At 40.9% G+C, this 20,567-nt stretch overlaps 2 protein-coding genes across 5 annotated transcripts in view; one reads left to right on the top strand and one right to left on the bottom strand.

The window, feature by feature from the left end:
* Positions 1-3,019: 3,019 nt before the first annotated feature.
* Positions 3,020-10,311, bottom strand: ppp1r3aa (protein phosphatase 1, regulatory subunit 3Aa). Of its 2 annotated transcripts, XM_008401045.3 has the most exons (4): positions 8,811-9,894; positions 7,224-7,282; positions 7,038-7,111; positions 3,020-6,521 (listed from the first exon to the last, which is right to left on the bottom strand). In XM_008401045.3, the coding sequence occupies exons 1-4, from the start codon at positions 9,593-9,595 to the stop codon at positions 3,426-3,428; spliced, it is 4,014 nt and encodes a 1,337-aa protein (XP_008399267.2). In that variant the 5' UTR covers positions 9,596-9,894; the 3' UTR covers positions 3,020-3,425. The 2 variants fall into 2 exon arrangements, with proteins under 2 accessions (XP_008399267.2, XP_081460402.1); XM_081604276.1 differs by lacking the exon at positions 3,020-6,521 and having other exon boundaries at positions 7,085-7,111; positions 8,806-10,311.
* A 2,903-nt stretch (positions 10,312-13,214) lies between these two features.
* Positions 13,215-20,567, top strand: part of foxp2 (forkhead box P2) — a 115,729-nt gene continuing 108,376 nt past the window's right edge. For 2 of the 3 annotated variants that reach the window (XM_008401042.3, XM_008401036.3), the window contains exon 1: positions 13,215-13,689. The gene's annotated coding sequence lies outside the window, so the exon portion shown is untranslated. The remainder of the gene's footprint in view (positions 13,690-20,567) is intronic. The other variant, XM_008401043.3, reaches the window with a different exon arrangement.

The raw sequence follows: 20,567 nt of genomic DNA, 5'->3' as shown, positions 1-20,567 counted from the left end.
TGGACTGGCATTTATGAACATTGAACAATAACATAAAATGATTCTCAGAATCTTAAAAATAGTTAATCAAATTATCGTTGAACGTTTCAAATCCCAGGTGCCACGGTGGTGTAGGGGTAGAGCACGCAAACCACGTATTTAGGCTTTAATCCTTGATGCAGTCATATTGTTTCACTTATTTATTTTTTCTTTTTGACCGATGTCTTCCTCCTCTCTCACAAACTATTCGCATGTCTAACCGCTCTCAAATAAAGGCCAGCAGAGCTGATGAAACCTATATTAAAAAAAATTGAATGAATGCAAAAAGAAAAGTTGAAGTTGCAAATCATTAAATTGCTACAGAGATGACGGAAAAAAACTTCCATCTCAATTGTCACCTAATCTCCAAAGTACGGTTAGGCTATCTCATAGTTTTTTTTGGTTATCTCAGTTTTTTTTAGATGCGTAAAATGTTAAATTCTCAACACATCCTGTTAATCCAATCCTATAAACACCAAACACGAGTTTGGTGTTTCATAATTATGACTTGGCTAAGTCAAAATTGCGACACAGTTGAGTCATAATCATGAAGTACCGATCCGATCATCATTCTGACTTGGCTACCTCATAACTATGAGATACAAATTCTATTTTGTTTTTTTTATCAGTGTTGCTTCGGTGAGTAACTGTCACACAACCGTAGGAGAAAGATATGTATTGCTGTTACGTCCTACCTATGTTAAGCTCTACTGGAGGCAGGGAGCTTGTGAGGATACAGCTGGAATGCATTCTTCAGAGTACTGCTCACTTGACAGCAGCATCGTACATTGTGTATTTGCTTCTGATTCCTGTTATGTACTTGTACACGAGCAACCATACCAACTAACACAGAGATATTTATATCTTACACTTTTATGGATCTTTTCATTGTCAAAATGCCTTTCATACCCGTCTATAAAGTTCCACTTCCAGTTGTCATAGTTCTGTCTAAATGTTAACCTTAACAATAACAAATAAAGCATCCCAAGCTATCAAAAAGCTATCTGGCCCTTCCCATGCTTTGGAAAATCCTGCAAATATAGTCGGCTTGCTGCACACATAATCCCTCTATACACTGTGTTATGTGAGAGGACCAATGTGGGGGTCATTTATGCGTGATGGGCAAGATCTCATTTTAGTCTTGTATCACAAGGCTCTGGCTGCGGTCCAAGGAGTTGGTTCTTCACGTACACAGCAGGGTCACTCAGTGGCCTGACATGAACTTGGGTACAATTTATCTCTGGATTTTCCTGGTCCATTAAAATGACATTTTTGTTTTTGTAAAAGTTTGCAAAAATGGTTTGAATCATACAGTGACTATATTTGTAACATAAGTTTGAGCATTTTTAAAATCCATTTTGTGCCATAATCAACAACAGATGTGAGCTCGGAAGGAAGGCATATGAGGAATTTTGCACACGTCCTGACAGCGACAATCTAGTCCACATTTGTGATGCGGAAGAGGAGAATTATTTTGTAAACAAGTGCCTGAAACTATTGTTTGCATTTTCATTAGGTGTTTTATAATGCAGTGCCCCCCCATCCCCTGTCCTCAGGTTTCACTGTCCTGCATATTTTAGATGATCCTCCCACTCTAGCACACCGGATTCAAATGATTGGATTACCTCCTTATCATACCTCCAATTGCTGCAGGAGCCTGTTGATCACTCATTTATTTAAGCAAGGTTTGCAGCGGCAGGGAATCACCTAAAACATGCTTTAAAATGATCCCTCAGAACCAGGGTTGAAGTCATTTTCTTCTAATGAAGATGATATCAGGGTGATGAGGAGTGTTTTTATTTTTATTTTTTGGAAGGCTCTACAAATTAGCTCACATTCTGATTGGATATAAAGTGACTGTGAACTTTAATTTTGTGATATTGATTTCAATATCACAAAAGCATTCAAGCACAGGTGTGTTTTGACCTAAACCATTAAATTGCAGCCATGATTGTATGTTTGAAGTAAGGTGAACATCCCTACAAGTCTCTAGTCTCTCATTGCTGCAGGATTAAGGCGCTTAATGCTGCCACTGCTGTGTTTCTGGAGCCATTTGGCGTATCAGTCCTCTGCCCCATATTTTCATGTAGGCCTCGAGGTTCAGTTTGGGTTGCTTGCGAACAGAGTACCTTCTTCAATATTTTGCTTTTGGCAAAACGTGAATACCTTGAAAATGAGCGGCGCTTATTCCCCTCTGTGTACGGTGCAGATTCGTCTATAATCACCGACTGTTCCAAGCTTGTCAATATTACAAACAGCCTCCTCTCTCTGGCCAAGCACAGTCAATTGAGATTCTGGGCTTGTTTTTGGTTTCTTCCTGATCACAGCTACTTTTTGTCTGCACACACTGTAGTGGATGTGCCAGGTGCCCTTTGACGAGTAGCCCTCCACTCCGTCAATGCTGGCTTATTGCCACATAGATAAAAGTGCCAGCATAGAAATGGAGCCAACTTACAAAAGGTCAACATACCCCAGACGGGCTCAAGTAACTCCTAGTGAAATGCAGTGTCACTCAAGATGCCTGTGTGTTGCAAACAGCGTTACCAGCTCTTTGACCAAACAGCAACTTAGGGCAGTTTTTACATCAGTAATAAGTTAGTGGGTAGGCCTTATATTCAGGTGCACTCATAAATCAGAAATTATGGTAGTTATTGCTCTGCCAAAGCTCTTCAAGGCATGATGATGTGTTCGAGTATAACTAGGAGATGTGAAAATATAAAGTACAGAGGACTGAACTTGACATCTTGGACACTTTACCGTGTTGTGAAAGCTAATCTTGAGGGAAAACCTTGTGGTGTTATGAAACGCATTGTCCCACTGAGAGAATCTATACTGAAGTGGTGACTTTGATGCCTTACATGGATGTTTTCTTAAATGTGGGAAGAACCCAGATTTCGGAGAAAGGGGTACAAACATTAAAAAAAAAAAAACCTGGCCAAGCAAAATATGTTAACCTTAGTCAATGTTAAACAAGAATTGATTATCAAAAAGTAGAGGGTAATCCTTGTAAATGCATTTATTGAATGTCACAACAGTCACTTTGTTCAGTCTCATACATTGTGAAATAGTATTGGGCCCAAAAAACAAACAAAAAAAAAACACAGCAAGTTAACACACATTGGACAAATACATCTATGTATTTTGTAGCATTACAGCTAATCTGCAGTTCCATTTGAAGTTCAGTAGTTGAATACCTCAAAACAAAACAAAAGAAATGAAAGACTGGTGTTCAAACTACTTGTGATTCAAGTTGTTAGCGTTAGGGTTACAAGATTGCATAAAAAAAAGGCAAAATAAAAATCCACAATTACACAAACGCACAATCAACATATTGCACTTAGTGTTATTTATTCTTAAAATGTGATTTCTCCATATTGTCTCATGCATGAGAATACATAAATTGTAACCTATTCTGTGGCCGTTTTACCTTTCCTCACCTGGTGCCTCTTCCACTTAAAAATCCACCAAGACATTGAAAATATGTAGAGGGCAAAGAAGGCCGGGAAGTCATAGAGGAAGACCATGACAAAGAACCCTCCAACCAGGAGCACGCAGATTAGTAATCTAGTGATGTGGATGATTGTGTACAACATAGTCCACCAAAAAAAGGCATCAGACTCTTTGAATTTCTCCAAGGAGCTCTGGTGTTTGTTGGAAAGGTGTGAAGACTGATTAGCTCTCTCCGTGTCAGCAAACTTGCAGCCTTCTATTTCAAAATCTTTCGTCTGATGAGAAACCGATCTGGCTTTAATTTGTGAGCTGTTCTCCCGATCCTTTGCAGAGCCAAGATACTGGGCTGGTTTAAACATTGGGTCCTCATTATGAACTATTGGGTTCAGATTGGCAATTGAATCCAACTCAGTCTGCAATTCAGAGGGACTGTTCGTGTGCTCTGTCATGGTAAGCAGATGAATTCTGTCTTTCAGAGAGTATTCATTGCACTCGGTAATTAAGATTGGCTCTGGTCCTTGGCAGGGTTTTACAGCTGGATCTGCTGGAAATTTAGTTGGTGAAAATGCACCTGAATCACAGGTGTCACTCAAGTTTTTCCGGTGGTCTTCAGTCGCATCTGTGGCCCTGCTTCTCGAGTCATCAGCAGTGTTTGCATGCCAAGCAGAAGTCTGTAATTCCCGGGCAAAGACCTCTTCCCAGACGCTACAAACCAAATTGTCTCCAAATCTTTCTATGAACATTTGCTCAATTCCTGGCTGTGTCTCGTCAAGTGCGGCACTATTGCCAACTGTAATGGGATCTTTTATTCCCTCTGCCATTTTGTTGTATTCAACCTGTGGAGAAGTCTTAACTTTTGCTGATGATTCTTGTTCTTTCCAAGCATTTTCATTCTCCCCCCAAGAGCTCTCTGCATTACCTATCAACTCTCTCGCTGCCTCTATTTTAAGCCTTTCAACACAGACTCTCTCATCTTCCTCGCTAAGATCTTGTTTTGTTCCTCTTGACGTTTCAGGTCGTAGTTCTGCCAAAGTGTCTTTCTGTGCACAATTCTCCGTTGCCATTACCTCTGGATTTGTGTCTCTGCCTGAATTTCGCTTTTGAGTTTTTGAATCTGTCTGGGGATCCGTTAATCTTGTTTCGACCACTTCCAAGTGGTTAAGATCATGTCTATGAGTGTGAAGAGATATTTGTGTGTCGTGGCTAGTTTGGCAAACTATAGGTTCCATTGTATCGACAGTGGAACTTACACCTGCAGAAGGGCTTAGTTCTTTTTGCTCCATTACTTTTCTATCACAGCTCAACTCTTCTTGGACTGCGTCAGATTTCTGGTCACTATTTTGCTCTACTTCTGTGACAGGCAAATCTTCAGTTGTTTCAAAATGTAGGCTTTCATCCACTTGGACAGACCGTGACTGTGCATCATGTTCTTTGATAAGTAACGAAGATTGTCTATCTTCTTGTTGCAATTTTACCACATCAAACATTTGTATGAGCTCACTATCTTTATCAGTTACTTCCTCAATTTTTTTGTTTTGTGTCTCAGCAGCTCCTACTTCATTCTGCGCTACATCCATCTTGCAGTAATTGGACGAGCCAGCTTCGCTCGCTTTCATTAAAATGTTTCTCTTTTTCTCTAAATTTCCCTCATGCTTTTGCTTTGACTCAAACTCATCTGTATGTCTTGTTGCTTTTTCTGTTTCGTTCTCAACCATCTCCCCGTTTTGGCTTTGCCTGAATTCCTCATACTGAATTTTATCTCCATACCTTAGGGGCGTATTACATTCTTTGCTTTCCTGTGGCCTAAATATTTTCTCTTCTGTTGGCACTTTCTTTGCCGTATAGTTCATCATGATCTCCTCCTCCTCTCCTTGCCTGGATGCAGAGAAGTCATACCTGGCCCTGTCCCTTGTCTCCTCCCTGATTGTCTCCCTAAATGCCAGGATGTCATCTACTGCATTGTGTGCATTGCCTGTAACCTCTCGTTCCCCGCTCCAAGAAAGCCCCCCATCCTGCCTTGCATCTGGTGAGATTGTATCAACATTGCTGGCATTCGGAGTCTCTGGCATTACCGTCATGTCTGTTGTCTCCGATTCCCCTGAGCTTGTTACCGAGTCAGCTGTGTGCAATGCGAGGGTCTCGCCTTCCCCTCTTCCCGCTGTTCCTATTATTTCTTTGCTTTTTTGCTCCCCATCCTTGTGTCTGTGACGCTCCGTTGGACTGTCAGCGGTACCCTCGGACAGAGGCAGTGCCCTCTTGAGGTTGAATTCCTGTGGAGTGTCTGTTACAGAGTTCGTCTGTGACCTTTGGGATGGGTCTTGCATCGCTGTGTTGTCATCTCCTGTGCTGCTGACACATGCCTCTGCCGGCTGATCATCCTTAGTGTTCAAGGCAGCGGCAGCCAACAACGTTTCACAAGTGTCTGACAGCAGCTGACACGCAACTAAGGTTTGTAAGGTGGTGGGTGTATCTGTGCCCTCCTCAAATTCTTGACTTTCTTCAGAATATTGGATTTGCGGCTCCTCGTCATTTGAAGGAAGCACCGATGCTGCTGTCTGGAGCCACTCCGACTCTGGGACATCAGAGTGGTGCTTGCAGCTGGGCCCATTAAGGAAAACCTGCCATTCATCAGTCACAGAGGTTTCTTTAGTGTTGCTATCATGTGTAGTTTTAGAAAAACTCTCCCACATATCATTAACAGATGGTGTATTTTCTTCTGACTCTTTTGACAAAGTCACTTTACCTCTTCCAGTCAAGATGTCATTGCCATCAGCAGTGCCCGGCTGTTCTGGTGTATGGCTGTTCCAGTCCAATGTTAGCAAAGGAATCTGATGGTAGGTAGGTACCTGTGGACTCTCACTTGATTGCATTTTTTGGGATTTATAGAGATAGCTGGCAGAGTCACCCCGTGCAGCTGACACATGCTGAGAAACCTTTGGGCCACAGGCTGAGTCATGTGAAAATCCCTTTGGTTGCTGCTGCGCCCTCTGGCAGAGGTAGTCCTGCACACGTGCCAAACGGATCGCTCTACGCCGCCTTTTCACGCTTTCCACCTGTCAAGAAAGCAAAAAGTCAAAGATCAGGCTTGGTGTTCCACTTAAGCCAATACGCAGATACCACCTGAACTGTTCAGAGTTTAAGGTCAGCAGCCGGACTAAATCGCAGCGCTGGCATTCACCGAATACTTTTTGTAAGATTAATGTGATGATGCAATGCTCTGTAACACTCTCGAAACATCTTTTCATCATCTTGTCTTAGTTTACATAATCAGTTTTCCTGCATGTGTACAAGCAGGCTACTTTTAGTTGAAGCTGTATGTGTGTGGGTGAATTCAAATAGCTTCAAAAGTGTCAAGTTACCTGAGTTTCCATAACTTGCAGAGGTGAACTTAACTATGTTCAGAATGATGTGCATCTCTGACTCTGTCGATTTTACTCCCACAGTAAGAACAATGTGTGTGTACTTAGAAAAGAATTTTGCTTTATGTCAATACCTTGTTTTGCCAACATAAAGTAGTTAGATAATGTTGCAAAGTTTGAAAAATAAGGGACTGTTTGTCTCTGTCTCACCCAAGGTTTTTGGTCTTCGTGATAAAGTGATGTCTCCACAAAAGTCTTTTCTACTTCATGTGTCCATTCCCCATCTGTGAAAGAAATGCAAGAGTGCCAAAACGTGTTTCACATATGTCACACAAACCAATTATTGCAAATGCTCACTCTAGTTCTTGCATAGATATGAAGTTGCCTTATACTCACCTGCAGCAGCAATATTAGTGTGTATGCTTTCCTTGGACTTCTCCTCTGTGTCTCCATTCCTGTGGTTTAAAGAAGTATTTAATTAAATCGCACTTACTTGTTCAATTCCGTTCTGCAGCACGATGAACTAAATATGATACATTGCATAAGTATTTATACTTGATTGTCTTTAAATTTCATGTCACCACAACTGGAAATTTTAGTGTATTTTGTCAGGATGTTTAGTGGAAAACTCACGCTCAGTGGAAAGTAAACCAATTCTGACTAGATGTTTTCTGAGGTATGCATCTGTGACTTTGCATATCTGGAGATTGAAAGTCGCGTCCATTGTTCTTTGCAAAACAGGCTCAGACTCTGTCCTATTGGATCAATAGAACATTGGAACATTATTCCCCCCACAACCCCAAGTCTTCAGCAACAGGTTTGCAAATGGATTCATGTCTGAACTTTTTTTATGCTTTGATGTCAACCATTCCTTTGTAGCTCAGGCTCAAATAGCTTTTCTATTACAATTATCTTGTATTTTTGCTCCTACAATCTTCCAACCAACTCTTATCAACCTTGATGTCACTGTTGGAAGAAAATCCAGCCATCCATTTTCGTGACACCCTTGTCCCTTAGTGGGGTCGGGAGGGTTGCTGGTGCCTATCTCCAGCTAACATTCTGGGCGAGAGGCGGGATACACCCTGGACAGGTCGCAAGTCTGTTGCAGGGTGTTGGAAGAAAATGTTTAGTTTTTTTTTGTTTTTTTTTTCAACAGGATATTGCTCAAGCTGACTTTTCCACTATGCATAGCTTGCCAATGACTTTCATCTCTACTCTTTCATAAAGGCCAGATTTGAGTAGGGCGCAAGTAATACATGCCCTGTCAATAGATTTCCCCACATGAGCTCAGGATCTCTGCAGCTCTTTAAGAGTTACTAGGGGCCTCTCTGTGTAATACTGCCATAACCTGGTCTTTCAGTTTAGGAGGATGGCCATCTTTTGGTAGGTCTGCACTTTGGACGGATGCTTCCAAAGCTTAATAGCCCATATTTGTTTCCATCCTTTTGCCGTTTGTCTCTGGAGGGGCTGCAGAGGTGCCTTGGTCATGTGGTATTTGTTTGATTAAATGAGAGTGATAGTGAGGCAGCGTGAGATGGTGAGTAGCATAAATGAAGCACAGAGGCAGAGGTGAATAGAGTTTTCTGACCATGGTATTAGTGGAGCAAAAGGTGAAGTTTTTTTTTAATCAGAATAAATACTTTTAAATGGAGATATTACTTTCTTTTAAAGAAACATTATAATAAGTCGTGTCCAAATAGATGAGCGACAGCAAGACATCATGGAAACCCGAACTGACATTTGACCATAAAAGGGGAAATGTGTTCAGTGGGCCAAACATCCCTCACCAAGGAGTTATATAACAACTTAGTATAAACAGACAATAGGCCATACAGCAGGGCTTTTATTGCTTTCACCTTCATCTAATGAGAGGAACAGCACAGAGTAAATAAACCCTTCACACTGTCTCAGATTACAGCTTGGGGCCTTTCTTTGCTTCTCTCTGTTTAAGCAAGCAGTCAGAAAGTTCTTGACTTGCCTCACCTGTTGGCTTTGAGACAACTCCTCTTGCTCTTGTAGCTGCTGGTCTCCTCTTCTGTTTGGGTTACACCTTCCTTTACTTGTGCCTTTTGATGGCAGAACATCACATAGTTCATCCCTTTGTTATTAGCCCAGAAAGTGCCCGTTGGAGTCTCGTATCGGAGGCAAAACTCCACCCTAGTTCCTTCTTTCTCAAACGGAGGAACCACAGTGTACCTGAAGGTGAACCGGTCTGTTTTCCTGTCGCTGGACCCTGGTACGTAATCTGCCAGCAGGTCAAAGTAGTTGCTCCAGCGATCCAGAGTTAACCGAGCAAAGACTGTCTTATTGTAGCAGAGGTTCACCACCCGGACGATGCCACGGAGGGTTGTTGTTCCAGGAAGAAGCTCGATGCTCTCCAGCTCAACCATCTGCTCGCACAGCCTCTGATCCAGCTCTTCTGTGGATGAGGGGACAGTAAACAGGCAAGATAGATATATTTCTTCTGTTGCTTTGACTATATTCCTCCCATTTGACCAGCTAGGCTCTGGTTCTGTCACCTCAGCAATGTCAAACTCCTTAACTGAAACAAGGTTGAGGCCAAATGCATCTGCGAACGACACCTTCCTTCGGGTAACAGACGGGGGCTCTGGTTCCGAATCCTCATCGGTTTCTTCCTCTGTGCTGGAGACCACAGGAGAAGAGGCCTCCATTTCCCCTTCATCTTGTTCCCCATTTTGTTCACCATCCTCCTGCTCCTCAGTCACCACCCGATCTTTGATATGGTATTGGACGTCCAGACCCTCCATGGCGTGTGGTGGTCTGGGAAGGCAGCTAGTCACCTATCCTACTGTTTGTCTGGCTTGTAGGGTGGCACAGACTGAAGTGCCTTTAGCCTGACTGCAGCGATACTGTGTGGGGGAGAGCAGGAAGAGGACGTGACTTGACAGATGGAGTACGGTTACAGCTGAGTGCTGTGAGTCTGAGCCAGGCCTAATAATAGGACACGGCTAAACCGGGCTGACCCTTTATCCTTTCCCCCCAAATATGCGCACTTCATACTGGAGGGGGAAAATAGGAATACAACCTTATCCAATAGCTGCCTCACACTGAAGGTCTCTTTCTTTGTTTTTTGTTTTATGTTTTAAATGGAATTTTCCTTTTTAGCAGTAGGGGTGCTCAATCCTGTGCGACCAAATAAAATAACAATACAAATCTTCGAACGTTCAAGCTGCATGCAGTTGAGACTGTGTGCAGTTCAAGCAGCTGGCTCTGTCTGACCAAAGTGTCCGCTTGCAGCAGAGTATCATCCTCCCCTCTGCTGGGGAGCCGACACTGACCACTGACCCCAGAGGATTAAAAGGGAGAATTCCCACCTATACTCTGTCGAATTAATGATAACTTTGTTGCTGTACTTTGGAAGCTTCATGGATTCAAAGAGCGTTTGTGACAGTGTTCGTATCCTCTCCATTTTTGACATGTTGATACCCTGGACTTGAACGTGCGGTACTGACATTTTTATTTGCTGGACCACGCAAAGCAGCTTACATAACATTAAAGTTAATTAACCTTTTGTTTCCTGACCAAAAAAACCCCATAAATGTAGTTTTGTGTGCGTTTGTGGAACACTTTTTACTCATCTCCACAGCAAAACTTGGTGGTAGCTGTATCATACCATAGCATAGAAATGCTGATTAGAATTGATGGGATAATGAATAGAGCTAAATCAAAGACACATCTGTCAGAAAAACCTGTTGATTTTTGCAAAAACTTAACTGAGGAGGAAGTGCACTGTCCAGAAGTACAAGACCTCTAAACATGCAGCCCGGGCTATGTTGAACTATCTTAGATTAAAGTGTGTATGCTGAATGACCCAGTCAGAATCCCAACCTAATCCAGGTCTGTTGCTATAGCCTTAAGGTCGTAACTTTCCTGTTCAGATGCTTTTCATCCAGTCCCAATAAGCGGCTATTTTGCGAGCATGAGCACACAAAACAATTCAGTCTTTATTTGCAAAGCTGGTTGAAACATTGCCCAAAATGTATCGACCGTCACTTAGCAAGCGGTTTGGCTAAAAAGTAATTATACACCACAATTTTTGTTTTTCATTTGTAAAAAAAAAAAATATGTTGGCAATTACATATTTTCAACTTTGCTACATTGTGTTGGTCTAGCACATGAATTCCTAGAAAAAAATAAATTGAAGTTTATGGTTGCAACATGCCAAAATTTAAAAAAAAGTTCAGTGGGTTTGAGAACTTTTGCAATATAACCATTTACAGATGATCTGCAATTATTGGCATGCAAAGCACCCCGACGCACTTATTCCTGACCAGGAAAACTTAATACAACTGTTCCTTTCTGGACTTTCTGTTCTTCTCTTCCAACCAAAACTACCTCAGATAAGCAGTGTAACCTTAGCCCATGAGCAGTTTGTCTTGTAAACAGACTTTAGAGCTTGTTATATAATCCCTCACAGGTAAGGGAGTGGATTTTTGTTCTCGATGCACTCTTTGTTCAACACTATAAAACCAAACTGGTTGTCTTCTGAATTTAATTGCAGTTTTGTAATCATGTACTGAAAAAACCATTGCTGTAAACGTACAAATTTATTCAAAATTAAAAAAATAATATGCGGACATTGTAGTAGACAGAGAAACACATAACAGTAGATGGCACTACATGGTCAAAGTAGTTACTATATAAGACCAAGATAAAACAAATATTTTCATCTTCTTTAGTCAGATTAAGCCCCATCATTAGTGTCACAGTGACTGTTAAAGGAAAGTCAAAGGAAACTTTTTAAATAAAAGAGTTCATTAAAGTTCATTGTCCATGTTACCTTAAGCAAAATGTTTTAGAAAATAGCCGCTAGGTGGCAGCAAGCCACCATCACAACACGACGGGCTTTCCTCTCAAGACTGAACGCTGAGCGCCCAACTATTTTTTATATATGCAAAAAAGGTTTTCTGACATAAAGCACGAGAAGTAAAAATAAAGATATTTATTTTGATTAGAATTAATAAATAGACTGTTTATACTGTGCATAAAAATAAAATATCGCAAGACTGTATCTTAATAAGTTATTACAATAGACAAAACATTTTTTTTCTTTTTTAAAATTACCTTTAAGATATACTGAATGACAGATGTTGAATTCCCCATACATGCATGAAGGTTACTAATAAACGTATTTTTTTTTATAAAACAACGGTTATATCTCGTTTTCTGATTGTAATTAAAACGTCTTCATTTTATCAAAAATCTCAGTTCAGTAAACCACAAATGATACAATATCAAAGGGACATTTTTAAGCTGCGGAAACGAGCAAGTAAAGGAGACATTTCTTGCCATGTTTTTTTTTCTTTCTTTTCTTTTTTTTTTACAAAAGAATCACATTCCCAAGTCTTCCTTGATCTGGTCACTCATTCCTTCATCGCGAATGTCGCAGCAGGTTGAATAAAAAGGAAAAGAAACAAAAGAGAAACTGTTCGACAGGTATTGAATGTCCGACAATGTCGATCCAATGGTGAACAGGCTAAATAGGCAATTGTGAGTCAATAAACACTCACAATTGTTAAAAGACCAAGATAAGACCAAGATAAAACAAATGTTGTTAAAAATAAATCAATCTGGTCAATCCCTGTAAAACATTTAAAGTCAAATAAAGTACTTGTTAGCTGTAATTCTATTTTGAAAATGTATCTGTTATTTAACGCCTAAAATGCGTTAGTGTGTGTTGTAATATGGCTAAAACTACATAAAATAGATACAATATTTAAATAAACTATTTGTTTCCTAAACTGAAATAACGCGCAGAAGTTTATTATTATTATGACGGTTTCCAAAACCCACAGTGCTTTAAAGTTGATTTTTTTTTCTTCTCATTTCTTATTTTTAAATTATGAGTATCACATCCACAAAAAGACACGTGCAATTATATCCGACATTTAATGTGTGCGTGCCTTCTTTATTAATTTGACAAAATGCGACAGGAAAATTGTATAAAACTAATTTACATGCATTATGGTGGAAATGAGCCCCACGAAAGTGGAAATATTACTGGAACAGTTCTTGAATACATATTGGCTTTTCGCAGTCTCCAAATAATGTCAAATTTCAGCGCGTGAAGACATCTTGCAGGTACTGGCTGTTTGAAGTTTACCGACTTGGTCCCGTGCAGTTAGTTACATTGTAGCTAACGCTCTCTGCACGTTTCGCAGAGGACTTCTCACGCGTCACGCTCTTGCCAATAAAGCGGCAACAAAGTTTCCAAAAAATTAGTTTTTATTTACACAGTAGATATCCTGACGTCACACAGGGGGGTCGTAGAAGCTTACGCCCCAAAAAATAATAACACACACCTCCGTGGCACAAGCAAGTGCCTTCCACCCTCCCGGGGGGGGCGGGGGGGGGTTTCTAGCCCCAAATATACGTGCTTGCTTGCTTGAGATACAGCTTGATGTGTGTTTGAATCGTAACGTGGGGGGGTTTAAAAAAAAAAAAAAAAAAACAAGGCGCTTCTTCCTCGCATTGCGCGTCATTCAAACAGGACTCAGTGTACTGCTTTTTCCTCTCTGTTGCATTAGTAATAACAGCAGCGTTGACGAGAGACAGCAGGAGGAGAGGAGAGTGTGTGTGTGTGTCTCCCGACAGCGGTGCCCAGCAGAGGAATACTGAGCTTTTTTTTTTTTTCTTTTACCCCCCTTTTTTTTTTTTGCTGGTTATTTACACCGCCGCTTCTTGTCCTGTTGTTTGCTTTTTTGCCCTCCGCGTTATGCTGAACTCGGACAGTCACGTGCGAACATCGCCGCGAGTCTAGAGAGAAGGAGGACGACGACTCCTCACCTGGTGTGTCCCTTTGACTTTTAACTACAGGGAAATATTCCTGGTTTTTTATGTGGTAAGTTTTTTTTTTTTTCTTCCTGCCCAAGAAGCTTATTCTTTGACTTCTAATGTTAGGAAGTAGACTACCGCGCTTGTAAAAGTTTGCACGGTGTTGTTAATACCTGCTTTGAGACACTAGCTTGTTGTTTACAAGTTGGACTTTATGCGCTTTTTAATTAGTGACCGGCTGTTTCCTACTAAGCTCAGTTAATATGCGGTAAAGCCCAAATAAACACAACTTACAGTTTCACACCTGCACATTACATTACCGATGCGTATCAGGTGATAAACTACGCTACTTAAAACATAATATAGTAGCACGTCACTTCTTTTTGTGTATAGTTGCTTCTTTTTAAGCCCACATGATCATTTATAGCTTTTAATGTTTGCTTTGACCTATTGGATTGGATAACTTTCTCTTTTCCAATTTTAAAGAGGTCACAACTTGATATAATAAAGTCAAATTTATATATATATATATATATATATATATATATATATATATATATATATATATATATATATTTTTTTTTTTAAAACGTGTTTCAGTAACCTTCAATTCATAATAATATTTAATTTTAAGCCCATTTCATTATGCATGCTTCATTTGAAGGGGGGGGGGGGGTCGTAAAGAAAGACCACCGTAAACAAATCCATTCTAGTGTCTGTTGAATTCCATCACAAAAGCAAACCCCTGTTGTTCCTAATGAGGTACTGATTAGGTGATCAACCCAACTCAACTGCAATGGGGAAAAACAGAGAAATATAAAACTTGTGATTGGGAATGCATAAAAAATATCTCTGTCTGAACTCTTTACAAGTTAAAATCACTCTTTTGTGTTTAAAAATGAGTATGACGTTGTTTTGTGTCATTTAAGGTTTGAAAATCAAATCTTTTTACTTGTTTTTGATTGCTTGTTATTTTGTATAATTACATTACTTATACTTGCAGTTTTGGGGAAATGTTGTCAGTTGCTCATAGAATAAAACAAAAAAAAAAAGAAACTGTTTTCACAACACGTACCAGTAAGTAGCAAAACCAGAGAAACTGATAATTTTACAGTAGTTTCTAAGAGCTGTACATGTTTTTCTCTGTTAAATTGCCTTCGTTGTTCTTTTTAAAGTACACACACATTCAAAATTATTTGCTAAAATTTAGATTTCAGGTAGGACTGGCGAAAGCCTTATCGATAGATATTATCAGCAATGTGATCACCTTACCGTTGATGCATGCTCCATTTTTCAATATTCCACTCCAAGTCAAAAAGGGATAGAATATTAAGTCTTATCATGAAGATCCTGCAATCACAGCTCAATGCTAAATTTCTCCTCATACTCTTAAGTGTCTCGTCACTGCTCTTCTAATTACAGAGGGGGGGAGGTGGAGAAAAAAAAGAAAATAGCCCTTTTTTGTTTTCAGAAAATTCTAACACGCTCTTCAGGCCTGTCCTCTGATCAGCTTTCAGCCCTCGGATTTAGCTGCAGCCACCTTTCTTGTTCAGGCTGCAGGGTGCACAGGTGTTCCCCTTCCCCAGTTATGCAGGTGTGGGCAAATCCCTCCTAAGCCCCCCCAGCCCCACACACACAGTTTCACTCAGCAGCTCTCACTCTTCAAAGGCCAAAGCGGCAATAAATGCCCCTCATGAAATATGTTGGCGACCGTGCACAATAGGCCCCTTTATTCAAGTGCCCCCCTCTTATGATTTCTTAGGACATAATTAAAGCTGGTCCTGCTCTGCTCTCTTGTTTACCTGTTGTTGGCATGTATGGTAGTAAGCGAGGTCACTAGGAGGCATTGTGTTTTTTCCCCCCTGAAGGCAATAGGAGAGATGGAGAGTGACCAATGTTGGGAGCAGCGCACTTATTACCCCGGCTCTCCTTTCTCTCTCGCCGCGTCCCATTTTTTGATTGCTGCATTCATCATCGGGTGGTCGTGCTCTACATTATGGTAATAGGAAAATGAATGTCCTCCACAGGATTAATGTGTATACCCTGTCATATGTTTCAATCATTTATCAAAATTAAGATTCGGGCTGCTTTCAGCTCGATGAACGCTGGCTGTTTGCAAGGATTGCGTCTTAAATATGGAAATGATTGCTTCTGTCTGAGGCGAAGCGGAGGGAGCTTTTTATTTGTTCATCAATTAAAAACTTTACACGCCGTTCCTGGTGAATACAGAAACCCTTTACGATGGCAGTTGCTGAATGATTTGGATATAAAATAATTTTAGATCATCACTGGAAAGCAGATTACAAACTGTTTTCGGACTGTTTCTTCGCTTTTGAGTTTCACCATCTCCCATCCCTCCCCACCCCCAACTCCTTCTGTAATTACACAGCCTGCTCGCGAAACCCCTTGAGGTGTTGTTACATTTCAGGGAAAGTGGTTAATACTATTAAGAGAGTGGTACACCAGCATCACTTTCCCTAAATACATCCCAGAGCCCAAATCTACTAAAACTACTCATGGATGGCTAACTTTGCTCTGTTACAGAACGTGAAGGCTTTTAAATGGCACCTGTTCAGGTTTTTATCTCTGTTAACCTCATAGAAATGTTTCCATGACAACCCCTATGCAAGTTAAAACAACCTGAAGTGATCAAGCCTGCTTTTTTTTTTTTCCGCCTTCCCCACTCTCGCACTTTGATTCTCTTGTCTCTGTAAGTAAGGATGGAATCTGTGTTGACAGTTTTGGCCTTTAATGGCACTTTGTGCCGCACAAAAGCATTTGTTTACCAGGATCATACGCTGCAAGCTGTCAGGCTGAGAGAGATTGACTTCTTAAGATAAAAGAGTGCATTACATGCTTAAGAGGCCACCCCTTTTTGCGCTGTAATTATCCACATCACGGTAATGATGTTTTGTGTGCCCCAGTTACTAAGAGTCTGGAGACGGCTCAGACTTTTTTAGTTACGCTCTGGGTCACTTCTTAAAGCCCGACCAGACTGACTGTGAGTCGACAAGAACCGATGTGACTCCTTGGCTGGAGAAAGCTGTACAGGGTGGGGTCAGGGGATGTGGATTATAGAGGAGATTGTTGGAACCTACTCGCTTGCAGTTTATAATCTAGTGTAGAATTTCCTTTTTTCCTTTGTTTTCATTTATGTCAGATGTCATGTTTGGTTTGTCAGCTTTGGGTTTCTCAAAGCCAAAAACAAATGGAACAAATGGCCAACATGAAATGGAAAAGGGATATTCAAGAAAAGTTGAAGGAAAACAGATTTGAAGGTTGTGTAAACAGTGATTTTTAAATGCATGTAAAATGTTTCAAGGTTTTTATGCAGCAGTCCTTTTGCCCTCTTTACTGTGCTACCCCTGTCCTTGCAGTGATTCCTTACGCATCTTTACATGTATACATAGATATAAAAAACATTATATAGGTTAATTACACACAGACACAGACTGATGTCTTTGAGCCAATGTAAACACGTTGACACAATTTTTAATACAGAATTGCTGGCTTAGCAAAAAGCATCTCAAAATGCCTGCTTAAAGGTGATTTTCAAAGAATACTTTTAATCTGAAAAATGAGCCTTACCGGAAGGCGTACACTAATTTATTAAAATATAATTATACATGCTTTACCTTAATTTGGTAAAGCACAGCTATGCCAAATTAAGATTTTTGTACTATAGGTAATCAAATGCAGTCCATAACTGAATATGAATCTTAAGTCAGTTATCAACTTTAGAGTCATTAGCCAGATGTAGTGAATTACTTACAATGCAAAAATTCCCAAAAAATATTCTTACAGTTTTGTATTTCTTGTGGCGCCCCTAAACAAACTGGTGCCCTGGACAGAGAGCCGTAACATCCACATTAAAACAAATACTACTGGGCACAGACCAAAGGTTGTATTTGGTTCTCTTTTACTTCAAAAATTGCATGTTTACTTGCAGGTCAGTGCAGTGTTTGAGGCATCACTGTTTTTACAGTGTGAAAAATGTCAGTTTTGGGGTCTAGCCCTGACTAAAAGACACAGAGGGTCACTTGTGGTAAGAGGCAAGGTCGATGTTGCTCAGACCAAATTCAGCCATCAGCCTTGTCACTCGTAAACAGTCAGACATCATGCGAGGCATCACTATAGCCAAGAGCAGTAGCTACCTCAGCCCTTGTTTGAATGCACAGACTGTTGTCAAGACATTATTTGAATGTAAGAAAAGTGAGAAGTGTTATGCGCCATCATCAAATCACAGCCAGAAAAAGCCTGAATTATTTACTTGTACAAAGATTAATTCCCCATAATTGAGAACTAGCATAGCTGCTTTAACAATAAAAATATACTGTTTTGTATTGCTGAGTTTTATCAAGATGTATAAAAGGAAAAGGTCACAAAATAAAGACTCAGAAAAGGAGAAAAAGATCTGTTTACTTTGAACATGTTGTGGGTGAAAGAAAAAAACATGGGTGGGGGGTGGAGGGATAATGACAATAACAGTTTTTGACAGGCACATTAGGCTGCAGAAAGAGCATCCAGCTCGAGGCTGAAGGCATATGGTGCTGCCTTCTGCTGGCATAGCTTTAGACCAAGTTACAACACTCGCGCAGGGTCATGACTGTCTCGGGTTTGCTCCTTCTGTCTCACCCATCTAAACAAAAACAGGAGGCATAATGCAAATGGGGGGGAGCTCAGTAGTGGGGGCAGTGGCGTAGAGGACCATGGTCAGGCAAAGGTTGTTGTACACTAGCTGCAAGTCATGCCCCATTTGTGTCAGGACTTAATATGGTCAAATGTAGAGGAGAGACATTTGACATTTGTACGAATGCGTCTTTTTAACTTTTTGGATTCTGTCACTGCCACACTGGCACGCATCTCCTCTCATCATCTGAACACCGCTCATCCTTTCAGTCCCTAATCTTATTCTAAACAATGGCAGTTGTTTCCACCACTTTGCAATGTGGGTCGGACAGACTTGGCTAATGTGTAGGATGACGCATGGCTTTGGTCAGAAAGCAGCAGATCGGTGGGCGGGTAATTACAGCCTTCTGTGTGCCTTCCTGGATTTTCCTTGAATCACAGTCATAGGCCGTGAAGTTCAGCTTCCACTGCAACTCTTGAAAATGAAATGAAATAGTCAAAACATATGGAGCTAGCAAAACAATGGCTTATTTTTATGATATTTGATGAGTGGGTTTTAATTTAGATTGTCACTTCTGGCAAACAGGAGGGCAGATGGTGCAGACTTGAGTGCCCACCAGAGCCTAAATACCCCCAGGCAGCTGTTGGTCATAAACTTTTTTTTTTTTTTTATGCTCTTGCTCTCTTTAACACGACTTGGGTCAAGAGGAATCAAACCTGTTACAACACCTGTTTCTGCATATGCAAATCTGTTGTTTTGTCATTTCATTAGGCAAGGCGAAAAGACGAGGGTCCCTTGTGGTTGCAAATGCGACTGGCACTGAGCCCAACTGGCATGCCACGCAGCAACAAAGATGCTTGGGGCAGGGTTAGGGGTGCGCGGAGTAGTTGGATCTCAGCCACCAGGTGCCTTCACATCACCAGTTCAGTTTGAATGGGTCCTAAAAAAAAGACCCAAAAAGATAATTAGCAGCAAGCCTTAGAGGTCACTCTCTCTAACAATATGTGTCTTTGTCTGCTGTGAAAAAAACAATATGCATGTATATTGTTTTAAATGACCCATTGGCACAGTGAAACCTGGTAGAAGCAGCATCATCTTCTGCAGAGACATTATCAAATGGAAGATAAAACAAAAAAAAAAATAACCCCAAGAGAAAATTTGTAGAAGCAGCAAAAATAATTGAAAGAGGGCCAGGAAGTAAAGCGTTATTGCAAAGTGGAAGGAAAATGACATGATTTTTCAAAATAGTTTAAAACTACTTTGTGTCTAGATGTGTGCAACTTTTTGTAAGCTTTGCATGTGTCCAGGGTTTCCCAAACATAGTGATTCCAAGATGTTTCTCATTTTGCTTCTACTTTACAAATATGCACAACCTTTATTTTGATCTATGATGACTAAAATACAGCAAAGTCGGCTGTTGTAAACTGATGTGGAAAAGTAAAGGAGGTGTGAATATTTTTGCACAGCAGATGCTGAGGAGGAAGGACACATTTCAAAGTCAAAACTGGCAAGCACGTGCCTGCCACGCGCCTGTTCCATTCTTCTCCACCCATGCAACGTTTTCTCCTCCTTTCCCTCCTCCCATCCTCATCCCTTCATCATCTGGCGCTCTCCCGCAATGCTCGCGACTTAACCACATGTGCCAGCGCCAGGCCCGCTCCTGCTCCGGGGCTAATTGTTCACTGGTAAACTGGGAGCTCGTCAGTGGGGGTCTTCCCCTTCATCCAGACGCGGGGATAATAAGCAGGTCGGTGGTGGTGGCAGCGGCGGTGGCGGCGGGGCTACAAATCATGATCCCTTCACGCAGTTTATTTTTCTCCGTGCAAGTCTGGAGATTGTCGGTTGTAATCCGTCCTGTGTGCTGAATGCAACAAATACACCATGAAATTAAAGGTTTTGCACGAGCATAAAGCAAAATCTCTGTGGAGATGGCCAAAGCTCTCTGATAGTAGAGTATGCTTCTTCTCATCCTCTCCCTCTGACCACGAGTAATCCACCAATGGTAACATGCAGTTATTGACACTGTTTGAAATTCTTTCATTTTAAAGAATCTTTGCCTTGTCCGGGTTAGTTCGCTTCAGTTTTTGAGAAAAAAAATGTGGCCCATCTTTCTCCATTTCGAATTGCTCTAATCTTGTACCACTGATGTGTGTTTTTTTTTTTGAAGTGCCTCCCTCAGCCGACACTTAAAAGTTTGATGAACGGATGGAAAAACCTATAACTAGCCTCGCCACTGAGCTAATCTCATCTGATAACGCAGGCCTTCCTCTTTCTCCTGTCTTTCTCCACCTCGGCTTGGTGGGTCTGGCTCTCAG

Source organism: Poecilia reticulata, chromosome 23, assembly GCF_904066995.2.
Source record: "Poecilia reticulata chromosome 23, P_reticulata-male-v2, whole genome shotgun sequence".
Lineage (NCBI taxonomy): Eukaryota > Metazoa > Chordata > Actinopteri > Cyprinodontiformes > Poeciliidae > Poecilia > Poecilia reticulata.
This window is presented reverse-complemented; position numbering and strand designations above follow the sequence as displayed.

Excerpts from the sequence above, each read along its gene's own strand:
- ppp1r3aa (XM_008401045.3), bottom strand. The coding sequence starts at position 9,595 with ATGGAGGGTCTGGACGTCCAATACCATATCAAAGATCGGGTGGTGACT. Across the intron at positions 7,283-8,810 it reads AGTTGTCTCAAAGCCAACAG|GAATGGAGACACAGAGGAGA; the intron begins GTGAGGCAAGTC and ends TTTAAACCACAG. Across the intron at positions 6,522-7,037 it reads ACGAAGACCAAAAACCTTGG|GTGGAAAGCGTGAAAAGGCG; the intron begins GTGAGACAGAGA and ends CTTTCTTGACAG.